Source organism: Parasteatoda tepidariorum, chromosome X2 (genome assembly GCF_043381705.1).
Source record: "Parasteatoda tepidariorum isolate YZ-2023 chromosome X2, CAS_Ptep_4.0, whole genome shotgun sequence".
Lineage (NCBI taxonomy): Eukaryota > Metazoa > Arthropoda > Arachnida > Araneae > Theridiidae > Parasteatoda > Parasteatoda tepidariorum.
Window position 1 is genome coordinate 47,904,263 of NC_092215.1, and position 15,693 is coordinate 47,919,955.

Sequence of the window (15,693 nt, forward strand, 5' to 3'; positions counted from 1 at the left end):
TTTAAAACTGCTGCATATCACATGAAAGCATTAAATATATCATTTGTACAATTTTAAAGTAAAATAAAAGGGAATTCTGATCCTTAGAAACAGATATTAAATAGTCTGATGATCGAATGATGGGGCAAAAAAAAACCAACTTTTTTACCTTTTAAACTAAAAACTGTTTAATTATAAATAATTTATTAATACTCAAATTGCTTGAAAGATGATATGTTCCCTACTAATGACAACGAAGTTTTTTGTTCTGTTCAGTCATCTATTTATATTATGTCCGACAATGTAAAAAAGAAAAAAAAATGCATTTTGGGCTTCTGAAGGCCCCAGCTCCAAATAATACTTTTAAAAAAAAGAGGGGGGGGGGAAAGTAGGATCTGGGGACCCTCCTCATCTCGGGGCCCCCAGCTACAGCTTATTTAGCTTATACGTAAATCTCGTCTTGCTCTAACCCCATTAAGGCACCCTAGTTCCTAGCTTGTCCCGGAATATGGTCTCTGTGATTTCTATATCTCCCATTTACACATAAAACAGCAATGTAATGGATTTTGAGTGATCCTACTGAAGTTGGCAAGGTGGAACCTTGAAAGGATCTGGTATTGAAGGTGATAAACAATAAGGATCCACAGACTGGTCAGTTGGTGTGCAGGCCACTATTGTGCCTATAAGTATTATTCTTGCCTTTGTCAGCACTCTTTATTATATAGTCAGAAAAGATTGTGTATATAACATATTTAACTTAGTATACAGGAATTTTAATCCAATTACTATAAACAAAATAGCAATAAGTGCTGTGGGGAGTAGGATCTTCCGAACATGAGATATACAACAATTCAATTCATGTCTAGCATCATTAGAAAAAGCAACAAAATACAAACAGCTTATAAAGTGATTTCATTGAACTTTTTTTTGTTCATTTCACACGCCTTTCTTAGAACAACTTATCATTAGCAAAAAAAAAAAATTGTGTTACACTTTTAGATGAGTTAAACAAGAGATTTACAGGGTATCTGCTACATTTTAGATTTTCAAATTCATGACTAATTTCAAGAACTCTTCATGACTTAAGTTACGATTTTCTCTCGACAAAAACACAATAAATTTAAAAAATCATTGTAATAATAGGAATTGAAATGATAAATATAATCAAAACTGTTATACTCTGCATCTTCATGTTAATAGATTTTGAATTTAAAAAACAGTGTAAAGAAAGAGTAGGAGCAATAAAATGGCTGGAAAAAAATACAAAAGCCAAAAAAAAAGTTTTTTTTCCTTTTTTTCTGCAGAATTATATTTCACAAGTACTTTTCTTGTTCATCGGAAAGGAAAGAAATACTCCTGATTTTTCCGCCAATGACTGGCTTGCTTCAGCTAGCATTAATTAATTGATTAAATAAAAAATAAAAAAATTCTGAAATCACAGAAGTTTAAAAGATAAATCGTTCTCGAAATGTCGTTTTTTCTTACATTTTTTGAAAGAACACCATAATTTTTAAAGAACATGATAAAAACATTTTATATTTATAAAAACATTTTATATTTTAATAAAAAATGCGAGTAGGGATTTTGTTACAAATTTGGATATTCGGAACACCACCAAATTAGGGGGAGGGGGTAAATTCCATTTTAAAAATTAGATTTTTGGGGCAACCTAAATCCATGACTTTCCATGATTTTTTTTTAAAAAAAAATAGCCAAAATCATGTTCAATACTGAATTTCATGACTTTTCAGGTGGGCGGTGATTAAATAATCTCTAATAAATCTGCATTAATAAATATTTTGCTAAATTATCTTTTTTTTTCAACTGGCAATTTGAAATTTGAAGACTCATAGGAATTATTTTTATTTAAAGGCAAAGGTGACAGAATACTTTTTGATTAAAATAGGTATACACAAAATAATGGCTGCAAGAGTGTATGTTCTCATGCTCTTAGTTTTTAGTATATGCAAATATGACCTAGGTGTATCCTTTATTTTTGTGCTGTACACAACTATGACATTCACTAAAAACATTTGAGGGAACAAAATATAAATAATCAATATACCCCAAGAGTAGAATCTACTTTATATCAAAAAACCAGTGTATAAAGACAAAAGATAGAGGCATAATTAAACACTACACGACACATACCATTCACATAGATAAAACACATAATACACAAGCAAATATAAAATTCGAATGATAGTTATAATTCATGAGATTTAAAGTTCATCTTTAAATTGAAAAGATTGTAAAATATTTAATCGTCCTTGCATTTCTTCTTTTTTAGCTGTAGTTATTTTCCCATCTTTAATGTTCTTAACACGTTCTTTCTCACTTGCAATAAAACCAGATCCTCTTTCTATTACTTTTTGCATCATTTTAATGTACACGTCAGCAGATTTTATTTCTACCTCAAGAGTTACTTGAGCAGCTAGTTCTTTTGCCTCAGACAAAACTTTCTCCATTTCATCTTTACCTTTACATGCCATAAATTTCTCTGCTAACTCATCAAACTGAGGTAGGCATTTATCTAATACAAGACGAACTCCTATGAAAGATAATAAAAAGAAATTATGTAACTGAGTAGGTTTAGACTAATTTTGTTGCTATTTTTTTTATAATTTAAAACAGCATTTAAAAATAAAGATTTTTAGAAACATTGTTAAAACAGGCTTATGCTTATTCTGCTTTAGAGGGCATAAAAACATCAAGGAGCTATTTAGAATATAATTTTCTAAAAAATAGCCACCTTATTTAAAGAAAGCAAAATAAAGCAACATTTTATTACACTGGACCTTAAAATGGTCGTAAATCCCAAAATTTCAATATTTTTAAAAAGTTACTTAGCATTTTATAACTGATTGAATCAATGCTATTTTAAGTTGTAGTTTTGACTAACTGTGTCTAAAATATTTACTAGCTATTTCACCAATATTGCATAACACTTATTGAGTTGGAATGATTTTCATACTTAAAACTCAAATGCTTTGAAAAAGAGTTGAGATTTTGTCCATATGAAATCAATTTCTTCCAGGACACAGGAAGAAATAGGTTCTGGACAAAACCAGATAACCAGGCAATAAGCGAAAGAAACTGTACAAAATGAAAAAATTTGGACAAAATGGAAGAAACTAAAAATGATTAATACAATAGCAATAAGAATTACAAGAATAGTTTAACATCAAACAAACTAAATTTAAAATAGTACAAGAAAGCAACAAATTTAATTATGTCTACATATTTTTTAAAAAATAATTATTTTTAGAATATTTGTTTTAAATTTAACACAGAATTTTTAAATATATGCATTCTACTAGTTATTAGTTCATGTCACTATTTAAATAGACAAGTTGGAGGATTAGGAACAAAAACAACAAAGAGTATACAAGAAGTAAGCTGTATTACATGGTAACAAATGAATAGTTTAGTACATTCCTTAAAAAATGAGAGAGTAAAGTTATTTTCTTTCAATGGAGCAAATTTTTTCTTTATCCCTTGTGATAAATTGGTTGAGTATATTTAGAGGAAAATAAAGAAATTCAAAACAAAATATAGTAATATCAAAATACAAATCTTACTTGAATGTTTCTTGATAAAATTTTTAATTTCATCAGCTTTAACATTTCCTGTAAAGCTATAGGGTTCACTTTTACCTTCTACAAAGAGTTTTATAACAGGAAAGTCCTCTTTTGAAACACTAAATCGTTCAGCAATATCAGAATTCTCCTTTTCACCATAGTCTAAAGGTGAAAATAAACAAGAAAAAGTTTTAGGACATTGTAGTTTATAACAAAGCAAACTTTTGCTTTACTTTCCCTTACCAATTTTTTTGAAGAAAAAAAATGCAAAAAATTAATAATTTTTTTTATTTCATTAATGTATACAAGGAACTAAAACAAAACATAATACACAAGTTTTAAGTTGAATTTTAAAATTGTTTTATATGTAAAATACATGTAATTTAGGTACCATCAGTTTACTATTCCGAGTTATCTTGGCAATTAAAAAAAGTTAAATATTAGTCTTTGTATGATAGTTTTTAAAACAAGGAACAACACAAAGTGATTATTTCCATACACCAGTGAAGTGAGATGCCATTTTGTTTTACCCTTTTTTCTCTGTAAATTCAGTAACCATTGTATATACAATTGTACAAAGCACGCGTGCAGCCCCATAAACCAAACTTGGCAACAAACAAACCTTTTGCTTCTGGCAGAGTAACAATGTGATAAAACCAAACGAACTGACAAGTTCTTCTACGCCCGAGTTTTCTCAGGATAATAAATATTTGCAATATATGCACACCCGAGTTAACTCAAAATAATCAGGGAAGCGGTTAACAATATCTTGCGAGTGGAGAGCATTGTTTTCCGGCAATATCTCGTCAATATATAATAATTTTATGCTTTTATATTTATGGGTGTCTCACCTTTTCTCATTAAACTTAAATTTTGATCAATTGTTTTTTATTGAAACAAGATTGGAAAGGGACACAAATCTTTTAAAAAGATGGAAAAAATTTACACAGTTCTTAGTTAAATAGTTTGTGCATTTAAACTAGGAAAAATATAGAAGGAATTAATTTCAAAACAAAAGTTAGTTAATTTAAAACACCCTGTTTTGGTATTCTATAATTATAGTTAAAACGGGGATAAATTCAGGATCTCTATTTTGATATATATTTTTGTAAATGCTTTTTAAATTTTAGTATATTAAACTGTTAATTTAGATACATTTTAGTTTAATCTTGAATTTTGTAAAAAAGTATAAGCACATTCAAAATACAGTGAATTCGCGATAACTCGAATCTGATAGGACTGACGAAAAACTTCGACATATCGGAAGTTCGACTTACCGTTAGTTTCGGTTTTGGACTTTCAAAATATTGTCGGATTATTTAATTAATGCTTATTAATTACAAATCTTCTAAATGCTTACAATATTTAAGATCATTTTTCTGACAAGCCATTTACGATAAGACTGTTTGAAGCACTTTATGATACCCTGGTCCATCGGCTGCAACTTTGCTGTTGTGTTTGGCGGGAGAAACTGCAAGTTTACTGCTTTCAAATTAGGTAGATCACTATGCGCTGTGCATTTATCCATAAAGAGTATCACTTTTCTTTTTTTAGCGAAGAATTTCCGATCCAATTTTCTTACATAGTCTTCAAATAAAACTGATGTCATCCAAAACTTTTTGTTAGACTTGTAATCCAAAGGATACGTTTTTACATTCTTGAAACATCGGGGATTTCGGTATTTTCCGATAACAAGTAAGGGCAATTTCTCTGTCCCAGACGCATTTCCTCCAACTAGGACAGTCAAACGTTCCTTGCTCATTTTACCCCCTGAGCAGTTTTCATCCTTAAACATCATAGTCTTATTTGGAAGACATTTAAAAAATAAACCCATTTCATCAATATTGAAAACATCATTTTAACTGTATCCTTGAAGTAAATTTGGTAACGTTTCATTTAACCACTGTTCACATACTTCAAGAGGGACAGCTTTAGCTTCTCCATGAAGAGTGCGAAAGACATTGTGTGTGTGTTGCAAAGGAAGGGGCAAGATATCAGCTCCTAGGTTTTTTTTCTTGCTTTAAAAGATCCAAAAAAAATCGAGTTAAAGGGAGTAAAATTCGAGTAATCGAGAATAATTAACATGAAATTGAAGATAAAAGGGTCGGGACCTCATAAAAAAATCGAGTTATAGTAATATTCGAGTTATCATACTTCGAGTTATAGCGAATTGACTGTATATGACATAAAATTAAAAATCTATGAAAAATATTTTAATAAAAGTTGATTTTCAGTTTAAAATAAGGCAGAAAATAATAAAATGAGCATATTATTTTATACTTAAATATTTTTCAAATTTTTAAAAAAATATTACACACTTTTCATTGAAAACAGGAAATATAAAAAAATTATTTATTAAAGTAGTAACTCGATTAATAATTCCTCAAAGAACCAGTCATTGCGAGTAATAGAAATAGAAAAATGTTGGTTAGCATAAAATATCATATGATAATCTGAAAATGTATGAATAGTAAGCATGATAATATGAAAAAGTAAGTATGAAAATTAATAAAAGCAAGCAGTAATGTATAAAAAGCAATAAAAAATGTTAACTAAAAGAATTCTGCACTTAATGTAAAGTTATTTGTAAGGCAAAAGAATGAGGAATAAACACATTTATTTACTTAACATATTTGAAAATCGTAATTTAAACATACTATTTCCTTCTTAGATTAAATAATAAATTTTCGACATTTGTAACAGATTGTTGCTCATTTTCGGTAAGTTTGTGTGAATGCAAAAAGTGTCTTGTTGTTTCAAAGCTTCAAAACATTCCGCAAATACGGACAATATGTGGTTTCATTTTGCCATCTTTTTTGCTGCCCCTTTGCACTTCTTCAGCTTCTGCAACTATTTCTCAAACTGAGAATATAAATTTGAGCATTTTCATTCATTATTTTATAAACATCAAGAATTTTCTTAGAAGCATTTTTCTCTAAATTATAATAAATTTTCATTTTTTTCACCATTAGCATCAGGAGTTACTATTTTTTTTCTTTCCTTAAGATGAAATAACTTCAATATCTTTTTTTTTTAAATGTCAATAGAATTTCTGAAAAATATAAATAGGAATTTACAAGTTAAAAATTTAACTAATTGTCTACTATATTAATATTATAAGAATAATATATGTGAGAGAACCATTAAAACAAGAGGGTGCCTATGGGAAAAACAAAATATGCAAGAACGATGAATCCAGGTTTGACTTTTATTAGCTAATTAAATTATTTTTTTATAAAGACAACATTTCTTCTAATTTATACATTCCAAATTTCAGGAGTCTAAATTTTTTTGTGAAGATGCAAAGTTGAACAGTGCAAATTTTCACTTATTAAATAGCTTAAACTTTAGAATGAAGCAAAAATCATCACATGAAACTAGTTATAATAGAAACAGGCAATTAAATTTTAAAATCAAACATGATATTCAACTTAAAGTTAATGCAATAATACAAACCCTGAACTCCTACTTCAGCAACAAGTAGATCAGGAGAAAATCGAGCAGATTCCGCAACTTTTCCATATTCATCTTCTTTTTCACCATAGGGATATGTTATATCAAACTTGACTAATGAAGCTTTGAATTTAGATATCATCTTTAAAATGAAAATATTAGTTAGATATATATTAATTTATTATAAAAGTATATATTAGTTATATATAAGAATCTGCAATTGGCTGAGAGCCAAAAAATATAGAATAAGATTTTTACATAGAGAGAACATATAGTCAGAAACAAAGCATCTTTTTTTCAGGCAAAATATTAAAAAACTATCAATAGAGAGAGCAAACAAAGTATAAGGAAAAGTGAAAAATCACCAATTCTAGAAACCTTATTTACAGAACCTGCAAATTTTTTAAATACGAATAGGAGAAAAATTGAATTATTCCTTGTGTAAACTAATTAAAATTTCCAAACATAAACCTGTTTAAATTTACTTTGATTTTTAATTCGAAATGATATTGGAAAAAAGTATAAGGACATTGTTATTTTTTCCCTAATTAGTGAAAAATTTGTATATTCGAAAATAGAAAATGACAATCAGAACTAAAAAATTGGTTCATGCAAGAAATTTCACACTCGTCGACTTTCATCGTGATATTTGAATGATGCCCAAAGGAACTCGCATTTCTGATTCGGAAAAAGGGAAAATTGTTGCTTTTCGAGAAAGTCGATTACGTGGATGGGAAATTTAAAAAAGAATCAAGAAATCTAAAAGAGTAGTTTATAATTTTCTAAACAATCCTAGAATGTATGGCATGAAAAAATAAACAGGGAAACCAGACATTTGCACTCATCAACAGAAAATAATGATTATCAGGGGCCTTCCCAGAAGAAGAAAAAAGAAACTGCAAATGAAGTTAGACAAAATCTGAATTCACCATGTCCATAAAGGACTGTACAAAATATTTTAAATAAACATCATAATCTTTTTTATGGAAAATTTGTAGAATGCCATATTCTTACAAATCAACGAAAGAGAAGAGTTGACTTTGCCAAAAAAATATATTTCTCTTTGTCACAAATGGACTGATTTAATTTTTTCTGATGAAGAAAAAGTTCAATCTTGATAGATTTGATAAACTCAGCGGTGCGACAGCCCCTGAGGGCCAAGGCCTACTGTGCCCATCTCAGTTTTCTAGACCTCGGGCTCTCGGGTGCAGGAGCAGATGTTCCGGTCAGGTGGTCAGCCGAACGCGGAACCCCCAGTGTTTAGTTCCCAAGCATGCTTGGTACTCATTTATAGACCCACTGAAGGGATGAAAGGCTGAGTCAGCCTTGCCCGGCCCGAGGATCGAACCAGGGACCTGTGGCACGACAGCGCGAACCGCTACCGCTCAGCCACCAGGCCATGATAGATTTGATGGTTTATATTATTTTTGGAATGATCTGTGAAATACTAAAGAAGTGTTTTCTAAACGTCAATATGGTATTGGCTCAGTGATGGCTTGGGGCAGTTTTGCGGCAAATGGAACCACTCCAATAGTCTTTATCAACAGTAAAATAAGTTCTGACTAATATGGTAGGAGAAGTTTTGTTATATCTACTATACAAGGGACAATATGTTTCACCAGGAAAATGCTTTGATACATGTTTCTAAAAGCGCATAACTCTGGTGTAAAGCTAATTTTATAAATTTAATAGGTTTAATGGCAAGGAATCCCAATTTTGATTTAATCGAACACTTATGGGAACTTCTAGCCAGAGAAGTATATAAAAATGCCACTTAATATCAATGAAAAAAGGATCTTGTTTTCCATATAATAATTATTTGGTAAAAAGGTTCTATGGACACTTTAAGAGATCTTTCAGAACTTATCGCCTTTCCGCTTATTCAATTGATTGAAAAAAAGGTAGTTTTTTGATTAATGATGAAAAATTTAAGTATTTTTAAACATGTGCTCATATTTTTTCTAGATTTGTGTTAATTTTTGCAAAATCCATATTTGAAAAGCCAAAATTTATTTTTTATGTGCTATAAGTGTTATTACAAAATTGTGTAACAGAAGTCGAGCATGTTAAAGTCTCATTTAGATGAAATAAAAATAAAGCATATTTTCATATAAATTAATTTCGTCCTTATACTTATTTCACAAACTGTTATGTCTACTCTTTTTTTTGTTTTTACTCTGAAAACAAATCCTTAATCTTAACTATTTAAAGTCAAATAATATTAAATAATCAACAAATCTTTTTAAGGGAAAAAAAGTTGTAATGCATGTTCTAGGTTATTTGTAATTTTACAGCCCAGAAAGTAATAGTGTAAAAAATTTATATTAAGTCGTTTAAACTTTAAAAGCTAAAAAAATTCTTCTGTATTAACAATAAAAGAAGAAAATTTGATGAATATAAGATAAAAAGGCCACTTTTCCTTAATGCATGCAATAAGTAAATAATTTTACGAGACGCCGGCATTAAACCGCCGGTATAGGAATATTGAAAAAAAAAAAAGACAAAAAGTCAAGCCCCTAAGGGATAATTCTGCAGAAAATGTTGAAAACTACTTACTTTATCAAAAGTCCATGAATCTAAACTTACAGCACCTTTTAAGCTATTCCCAAAGGAAACTTTATACAGTAACAATAAAATTATAGCAAAATCTAAATTCCGTTTATTATACATAATTTTTTTAATAAAAATTACAACTAATGAAACTACAATTTATTTCTACACTTGAAGCAGCATTCAAATTGTTTAGGTCAAATTTTTAAATAACACGTCAGCTTAAGAACAAATTATATTTAAATGCAATATACAAACATTAAAAATTATTCGGTTTTAGTTTCTCAATCGTTTTCATCATAATGCCAAGAAAAAGAAAAATCAGAAGTCTTTGCCGCCAACAGATTTTACAAATTTTCATACAGACTTCTCTCACTAACTTCTCGTCCTGTTCATGCGAGTTACGCATATGCCACACACAAGCAATTTACGCATACGCGAAGTGTTCGCTTTCTAGTAGCGCAGTCTTCAACAAAATGGCCCTCTTAGAAAGCATTCTCACTGAAAAGAGAATGTTGTTGTTGGTTTACGTCGCATTGGAGCTGACAATGGTCTATTGGTGACGGTCTTGAAAACATTCAAGATATACCATTCCAATTTTGATATTCTGCAGAGAGCATGGATCGCTCTCTTTGGTAGCCCGTCGATCTGAGCTTAAAGTTGAGCAACGATTTAGAATCACGATTTGAATAGTTTAACGAGGACCGATACCGCAAATCCTCGGTTCCTTAGAAGACTGAAGAAAGTGGTCAGCCACCAGCACACTGCCCATATTTGAGCAATTTTATCGTCATATTTCTTTGATGATGATCAGAGGTGCGAAAACCGCATCTTGTAAGACAAAACTTTTAAGGGCCATTCTCATTTTATACAATTCAAGCAACTCCGATCATGGTCGAGAGAGATGACGAATCTGATTGGTTTTTTGCTCTGTTTGAATTACATAGATTTGCAAGCTTGTGTGCTCAATGTAGGTTATTAAGCCTCTGTCAAGTAAAAGGACAGATAAAACAATTCAGAGAAAGTCATCAGAAGAATACACCCAGGGTTGCGGCGGGATTCGAACCTGCTACCTCCACGCTTCGCACAACCTTTGTTGGGTGATACCGCTTGGTCGGAGAAGCCCTGAATCAGATTGGGAGAGTTTTTCGTGAGAAAATAGATGAAATTATGGATTGGATGACCGTGTAAAGCTAATTACAGATGGCACAACGTTTTAAAATTCCGGGTTACTATAACTTCCGATTGATTTTTACGCCTTTGAAAAAAGACGCCATCAAATATTATTATACTAGTAATCATTTTCAATGGATGGTGTTTTCGGTAGAAATGTAAACAATAACAATCTCGAGCTGTATGCCTGCTTCAGTTCCGGTTAGAAAGTTTGCAGCTGCTTACTACATGTTATTCTGCGAGGCGATATTTTCAAACGGATCGATTTTGTTTTCAATAAAAGAAATAAATTAGATAATTTCTGAGCTCAAATCTGCCCTACTTCATAAGATATTAATGTCATTATGAAATTCTGGTGAGTTTGAAGTGAAAATTTGTTTTAGTTATTTAGAGATATATTGTTAAAAAAGGTGACATGGTTGCTAGATTTTGAATAACTCGCTTTTTTGGCAGTCTTGATGTGGTCTCTTTACATTTGTTTATAACTGTTTGTTCGTGTTGCAAGCTGGGCACCATCTTACGTTAGTGTTAGCATATTGTTCGAGGAGCAAGATTAAGTTTAGTAAAAAGTATTAAAACACCACGTTTACAAGAATCTTAAAACACAATGATCACGTTGTGAGATGGCTTTAAAATACACCGGAAACAGTAACCCCGAAATATAAGCGGCATACAGCTTGCAGGGCTCCCTAGTGTCAAAAACACCATCCATATAACGTGTTTTTTACATTTAAGATTCAACGAAACAAACAACACTAAAATTTGAAAGCTTCCGCAAGCATGCTATGTCCTGCAAAATGCACCCCAAAAGAAATAACTAACGGGATATTTTACATAAATATAACCAAATAAGGGATAACACTCAACAACATGGCAAACCTTGCACTTTATTTATGTTGGAATATTAATATTCTGAAATTTATTTTAGGCTCACAACCAGTTAGAATTTATAAATTACAGAAAACTCTTATGAATGGTAAAGTTACGCGCAAATTTAAACACATATCACATTAATAAAATTTCCTAGAATATTAAGCATGATGTTCAAGCATCACCTTGTAAGCATAACACAAGTGTAGGGATTCACCGGAAGTTTTCTAAATTTCTACTGGTTTTAGGAAGCTTCTTATTGTTTACATTCAGTCAACCATTCATATGATAATAGACATCAAATCGAAAAAGATAGATTTGTGGGGTGAAAATAGTTAAAACATTTATTACGTTGTCAATTATATACTAACTTCGAAATTTAAATCTAAATGATAATTTGGAAAATGAATTTGGTTTCGCTACAATTTGGCGATCGAAATGGGCTACAGGTGGCGTAGAGCAGAACTCTTTTCCTATGGCAACACTTCACATGCTTTCCCCATTAGCGTGTGAAAAGTCATAGAGGAAGGAAGTATGTTAGTTTCTCTCTTGATTTTCACATAGATTAAAATCTTTTAACTTGAAAAACTATATGGAACTGAAAACTNAATAGTTAAAACATTTATTACGTTGTCAATTATATACTAACTTCGAAATTTAAATCTAAATGATAATTTGGAAAATGAATTTGGTTTCGCTACAGTAATTAAATACCAACTCTAACATATTAGAGATCACAACACTTGAATACGCCTTCTGGGAAAAAGAGCGGTTCCATGTCTAGAGCCTCCTCCCTTCCCTCTCCTCCTCTACTTAGATGTGCAGTGCACAAAACAAAAAAGATATCACTCTGAATAACTTACGTTCTAATGATCAGATTATCACGAACAAAATTTCCATATTAATGGTTTCTGGGGGTGACATCTTATATGTTAATTAATTAGTGCTAAGTATTAAGTTACGAAATCAAACTGAAAAACATGCTTTCTCTGAATAAACATGTACTTTTTTTAAAATTTTTTTGCGTATTTGAATTCTCGATTCTCAAATTAGGGGTAGACAAAACTTAGTTGTAAACGAAAAAAATTGGTTCATAAAGTGGGAACTATTTACTTTTGTAGATAGTCCCAAATAAGGGGCAAGCAATGTCACTTCCGCAAATGGGGTAAATTAAGATGACCATAAACTATTTCAAGAGAGCAATATTCAATTTTTCTATTCTGCTAAGCAACCAAGTTGAGACAATAGAAAAAAGAATGAACTGAAAATTGAAGATTTTTTATTCAGAATTTTGTGATATCTAGCTCGGAAAGGTCTATGTATTAATAGTTAATAGAAAGGTAAATGACATTTAAATGGCATTTTTAGGCTGATGTTTGACTAAAAAGCAAATTTTGTTTTCTTTTTAATCTCCTTTGAAAAAAAAAGAGAAAAAAAAGAAGAGCTGGAGGAGATAATTATTATGCACATTCACAAGGTTTTATATAATTTACGATATTTCTCTTTTTACAATTGAAGAAATCTGAGAATTTTAAATGGCACTTTAAAAACCTTGAATTATATAAGTTTGAGAATAATATGCTGGATATTGTATTATTAATTGTTTGAAAAATCGCTTCATTTTGCCAAATACTTAAGTGTCATGGCCTTCTTTAGACAAAGATGATCTGCAAATAGCACCTTGATGTTTCTATACATTCTTAAAAACTTGGTTTTTGCAAATTCACCATGAACATATTCATCAATTACGATTAGCTACATTTATGACCAAATATCGCTACACCGATTTGTTTTTTTTTTCTCTCCATAATTTATAAACTTGTATTATGATTCTCACCATCGCAACACATATATGATGCAATACTCTCCTTTTAAACAGAGTTCATAAGATCCTTATGATAACGAAATGGTGGCCGCAAAACTAGGATAATTAAATGTATTTTATCACGTTTATATTTACCATAACGTTCAATTTCATGAACTCCAAACTATCTGGTTCCAAATTTCAATTTTAAAGCTAAGAATAACTTTATGATTACTGTATTGATGCTACAGTTCTCTTACTTTTTAAGGATCGCATGAACCGTGTTAAAGCATTAGAAAACAGTTTTAGAAAACAGTTAGTTTACTTTTACGAGATAAAATTTTTTTATCAAAATATCAAATGTAACACAGTAATGCAACAAATGTAATTGATGAAAAAAAAACTGCATTGGCTTCAGAAAAATAGGAAGATGGAACTGGAAGTAGACGTGGCTCTAGCGCTCTAAAATAGGCTCCCATTTTCAAGACTCGCCAAGCAGGAATGTCTTCCGACGTGAATTTTTCAACTCTCAAAACAAGTCTACTTTTATTATCTTCTTCATATTTTTTTTTACTTAATGATGTTTTTATGTCTTCGCTTCAGTTTATTGAGATTATTTATTTCGTAACAAAATATATTAAATTACTTCGAGCGATATGAAACAAGTTTCACGCAAGATAATGGTATAAGCTCCTAGATTAAAAGACTAATTAGTCACAACTTTCTAAAAAAATGCAGTACATTTTTTTTACTACTAGACTTGAAAATATTTTTTAAGGACATCAAAATATTTCGTATTACAACTGAAATTTCTTAAGTCGATTGAGGCAATTAATGGAATGTCCCTTAGCAGAATGGAATGACCCCAGGAATCAAAGCTAAATAGTTACAAGGACAATAATTTTAAACAAGTTAACGTCTCTGTCCTATTCTAAGTTGTTTGAATTTTTTATTTTATTTATCAATTCCAAAATTTATTCTAGATATATTTTAGGGTACACTTTAGGCGTACTCCAATAGAGTTAATTTCTACACCCCTCATTCTCTTTCTTATTTGGTTAAAATTATTCAAGCTGCATGATTTAATGGGCCGGGATAGCCTGCTTGGTAGGGCGCTGGGCCCATGTATCAGAGTTCGTGGGTTCGAACCCCGCCGGCCGAAGACTCCCCGTGTAGTAAAATAGTGACTGATGCACGCTAAATCAATCGAGTCGCAAAGTCATCCATGTTCCCATAACAAATCAAAACCTCTGGGGGTACTGAATTGGAGATTGATCGCTCTCTGCTTCAGGTCAATATTACGAACTGCGGATGAAGGAATGAATGGGCACGCCCTATAAGCGGACGTGACGCTTGGGTGTAGCAGAAGTCGAATTCTTGGTCACAGATGGCACAACTGGAAAACAAGAGCATTCGCAACCCTCTGTCTTAACAGGAATACGTCAACAACATATGATTCAATGAATTTATAGTTAAACACGTTTTTAAACGTATATCGTTGTATTCTTGATGCTGCTTTCAACATATTAATGGAATAAGCTTAAATAAATAATAATAGTTCAATCGATTCTCGTTTTAGTTCACGATCAATAAAATGTTTTGTTCAAACCGATTTCGATTCTGGAATTGACGAAAAACACTTTGAAAAGAGCCCTAAAATGTTTCAAGACATGCTTGTATATTTCACAGAACTGTGGCCAACTAGTGGCATCTGTAATCCCAGGCTTGAATAAACAATTAAACATCACAGAAAAGCCGAAATGAAACCACGATCGGGAAAAGTGGATTGCACAGTCAAATAGATTGGAAAAATCCCTCCCCACGGAAATTGTAGGTTGCTCAAATTTCACTAATTCTACTTTGCACGCGAAAATCGAGAGATACGCAGAGAAAGGGTTAAAAATAATTAACTGAAAATACCTATTACAGCCATAAAATAATTTGCATTCTAAAAATGTCTCAATATATCCTATTTTAGTGGGGAAGAAAAAGATTAGAGATTGTTGAGATGTGGATTCTCAAAATAGCACGGCTTTTTTCAATCTTCCATTTTCCAGCATTTGCTCTTTAACAAAATAAGTTATTTTCCTAATAACAAATTATACTACAATAATATTTTGTGAATTTCGCTAAAGTTGGAAAATAATTTTACCAACATTTTTAAGGGAAGTCGGTAGGGGATATACCAAATAATGCTAAAAAACTGATCCTTTTCGATGAACGCGTTTTTAAATTTGGGAGAGCGGGCAACCATGAATGAATTGTTTGAAAAAATGAGAGCAA

At 31.0% G+C, this 15,693-nt stretch overlaps 1 protein-coding gene across 1 annotated transcript; it reads right to left on the minus strand.

Moving 5' to 3' along the window:
- Positions 1-2,041: 2,041 nt before the first annotated feature.
- Positions 2,042-10,002, minus strand: LOC107449524 (endoplasmic reticulum protein 29-like protein wbl). The gene is made up of 4 exons (XM_016065079.3): positions 9,570-10,002; positions 7,017-7,155; positions 3,561-3,722; positions 2,042-2,530 (listed from the first exon to the last, which is right to left on the minus strand). Exons 1-4 carry the CDS (start codon positions 9,681-9,683, stop codon positions 2,202-2,204), a joined length of 744 nt encoding a protein of 247 aa, XP_015920565.1. The 5' UTR covers positions 9,684-10,002; the 3' UTR covers positions 2,042-2,201.
- Positions 10,003-15,693: the final 5,691 nt, after the last annotated feature.

Coding starts and splice junctions, on each gene's coding strand:
- LOC107449524 (XM_016065079.3), bottom strand. CDS start 9,683: ATGTATAATAAACGGAATTTAGATTTTGCTATAATTTTATTGTTACTG. Junction 7,156..9,569: donor ATTCATGGACTTTTGATAAA/GTAAGTAGTTTT, acceptor TTCATTTTAAAG/ATGATATCTAAATTCAAAGC. Junction 3,723..7,016: donor TGCTGAAGTAGGAGTTCAGG/GTTTGTATTATT, acceptor TTTCACCTTTAG/ACTATGGTGAAAAGGAGAAT.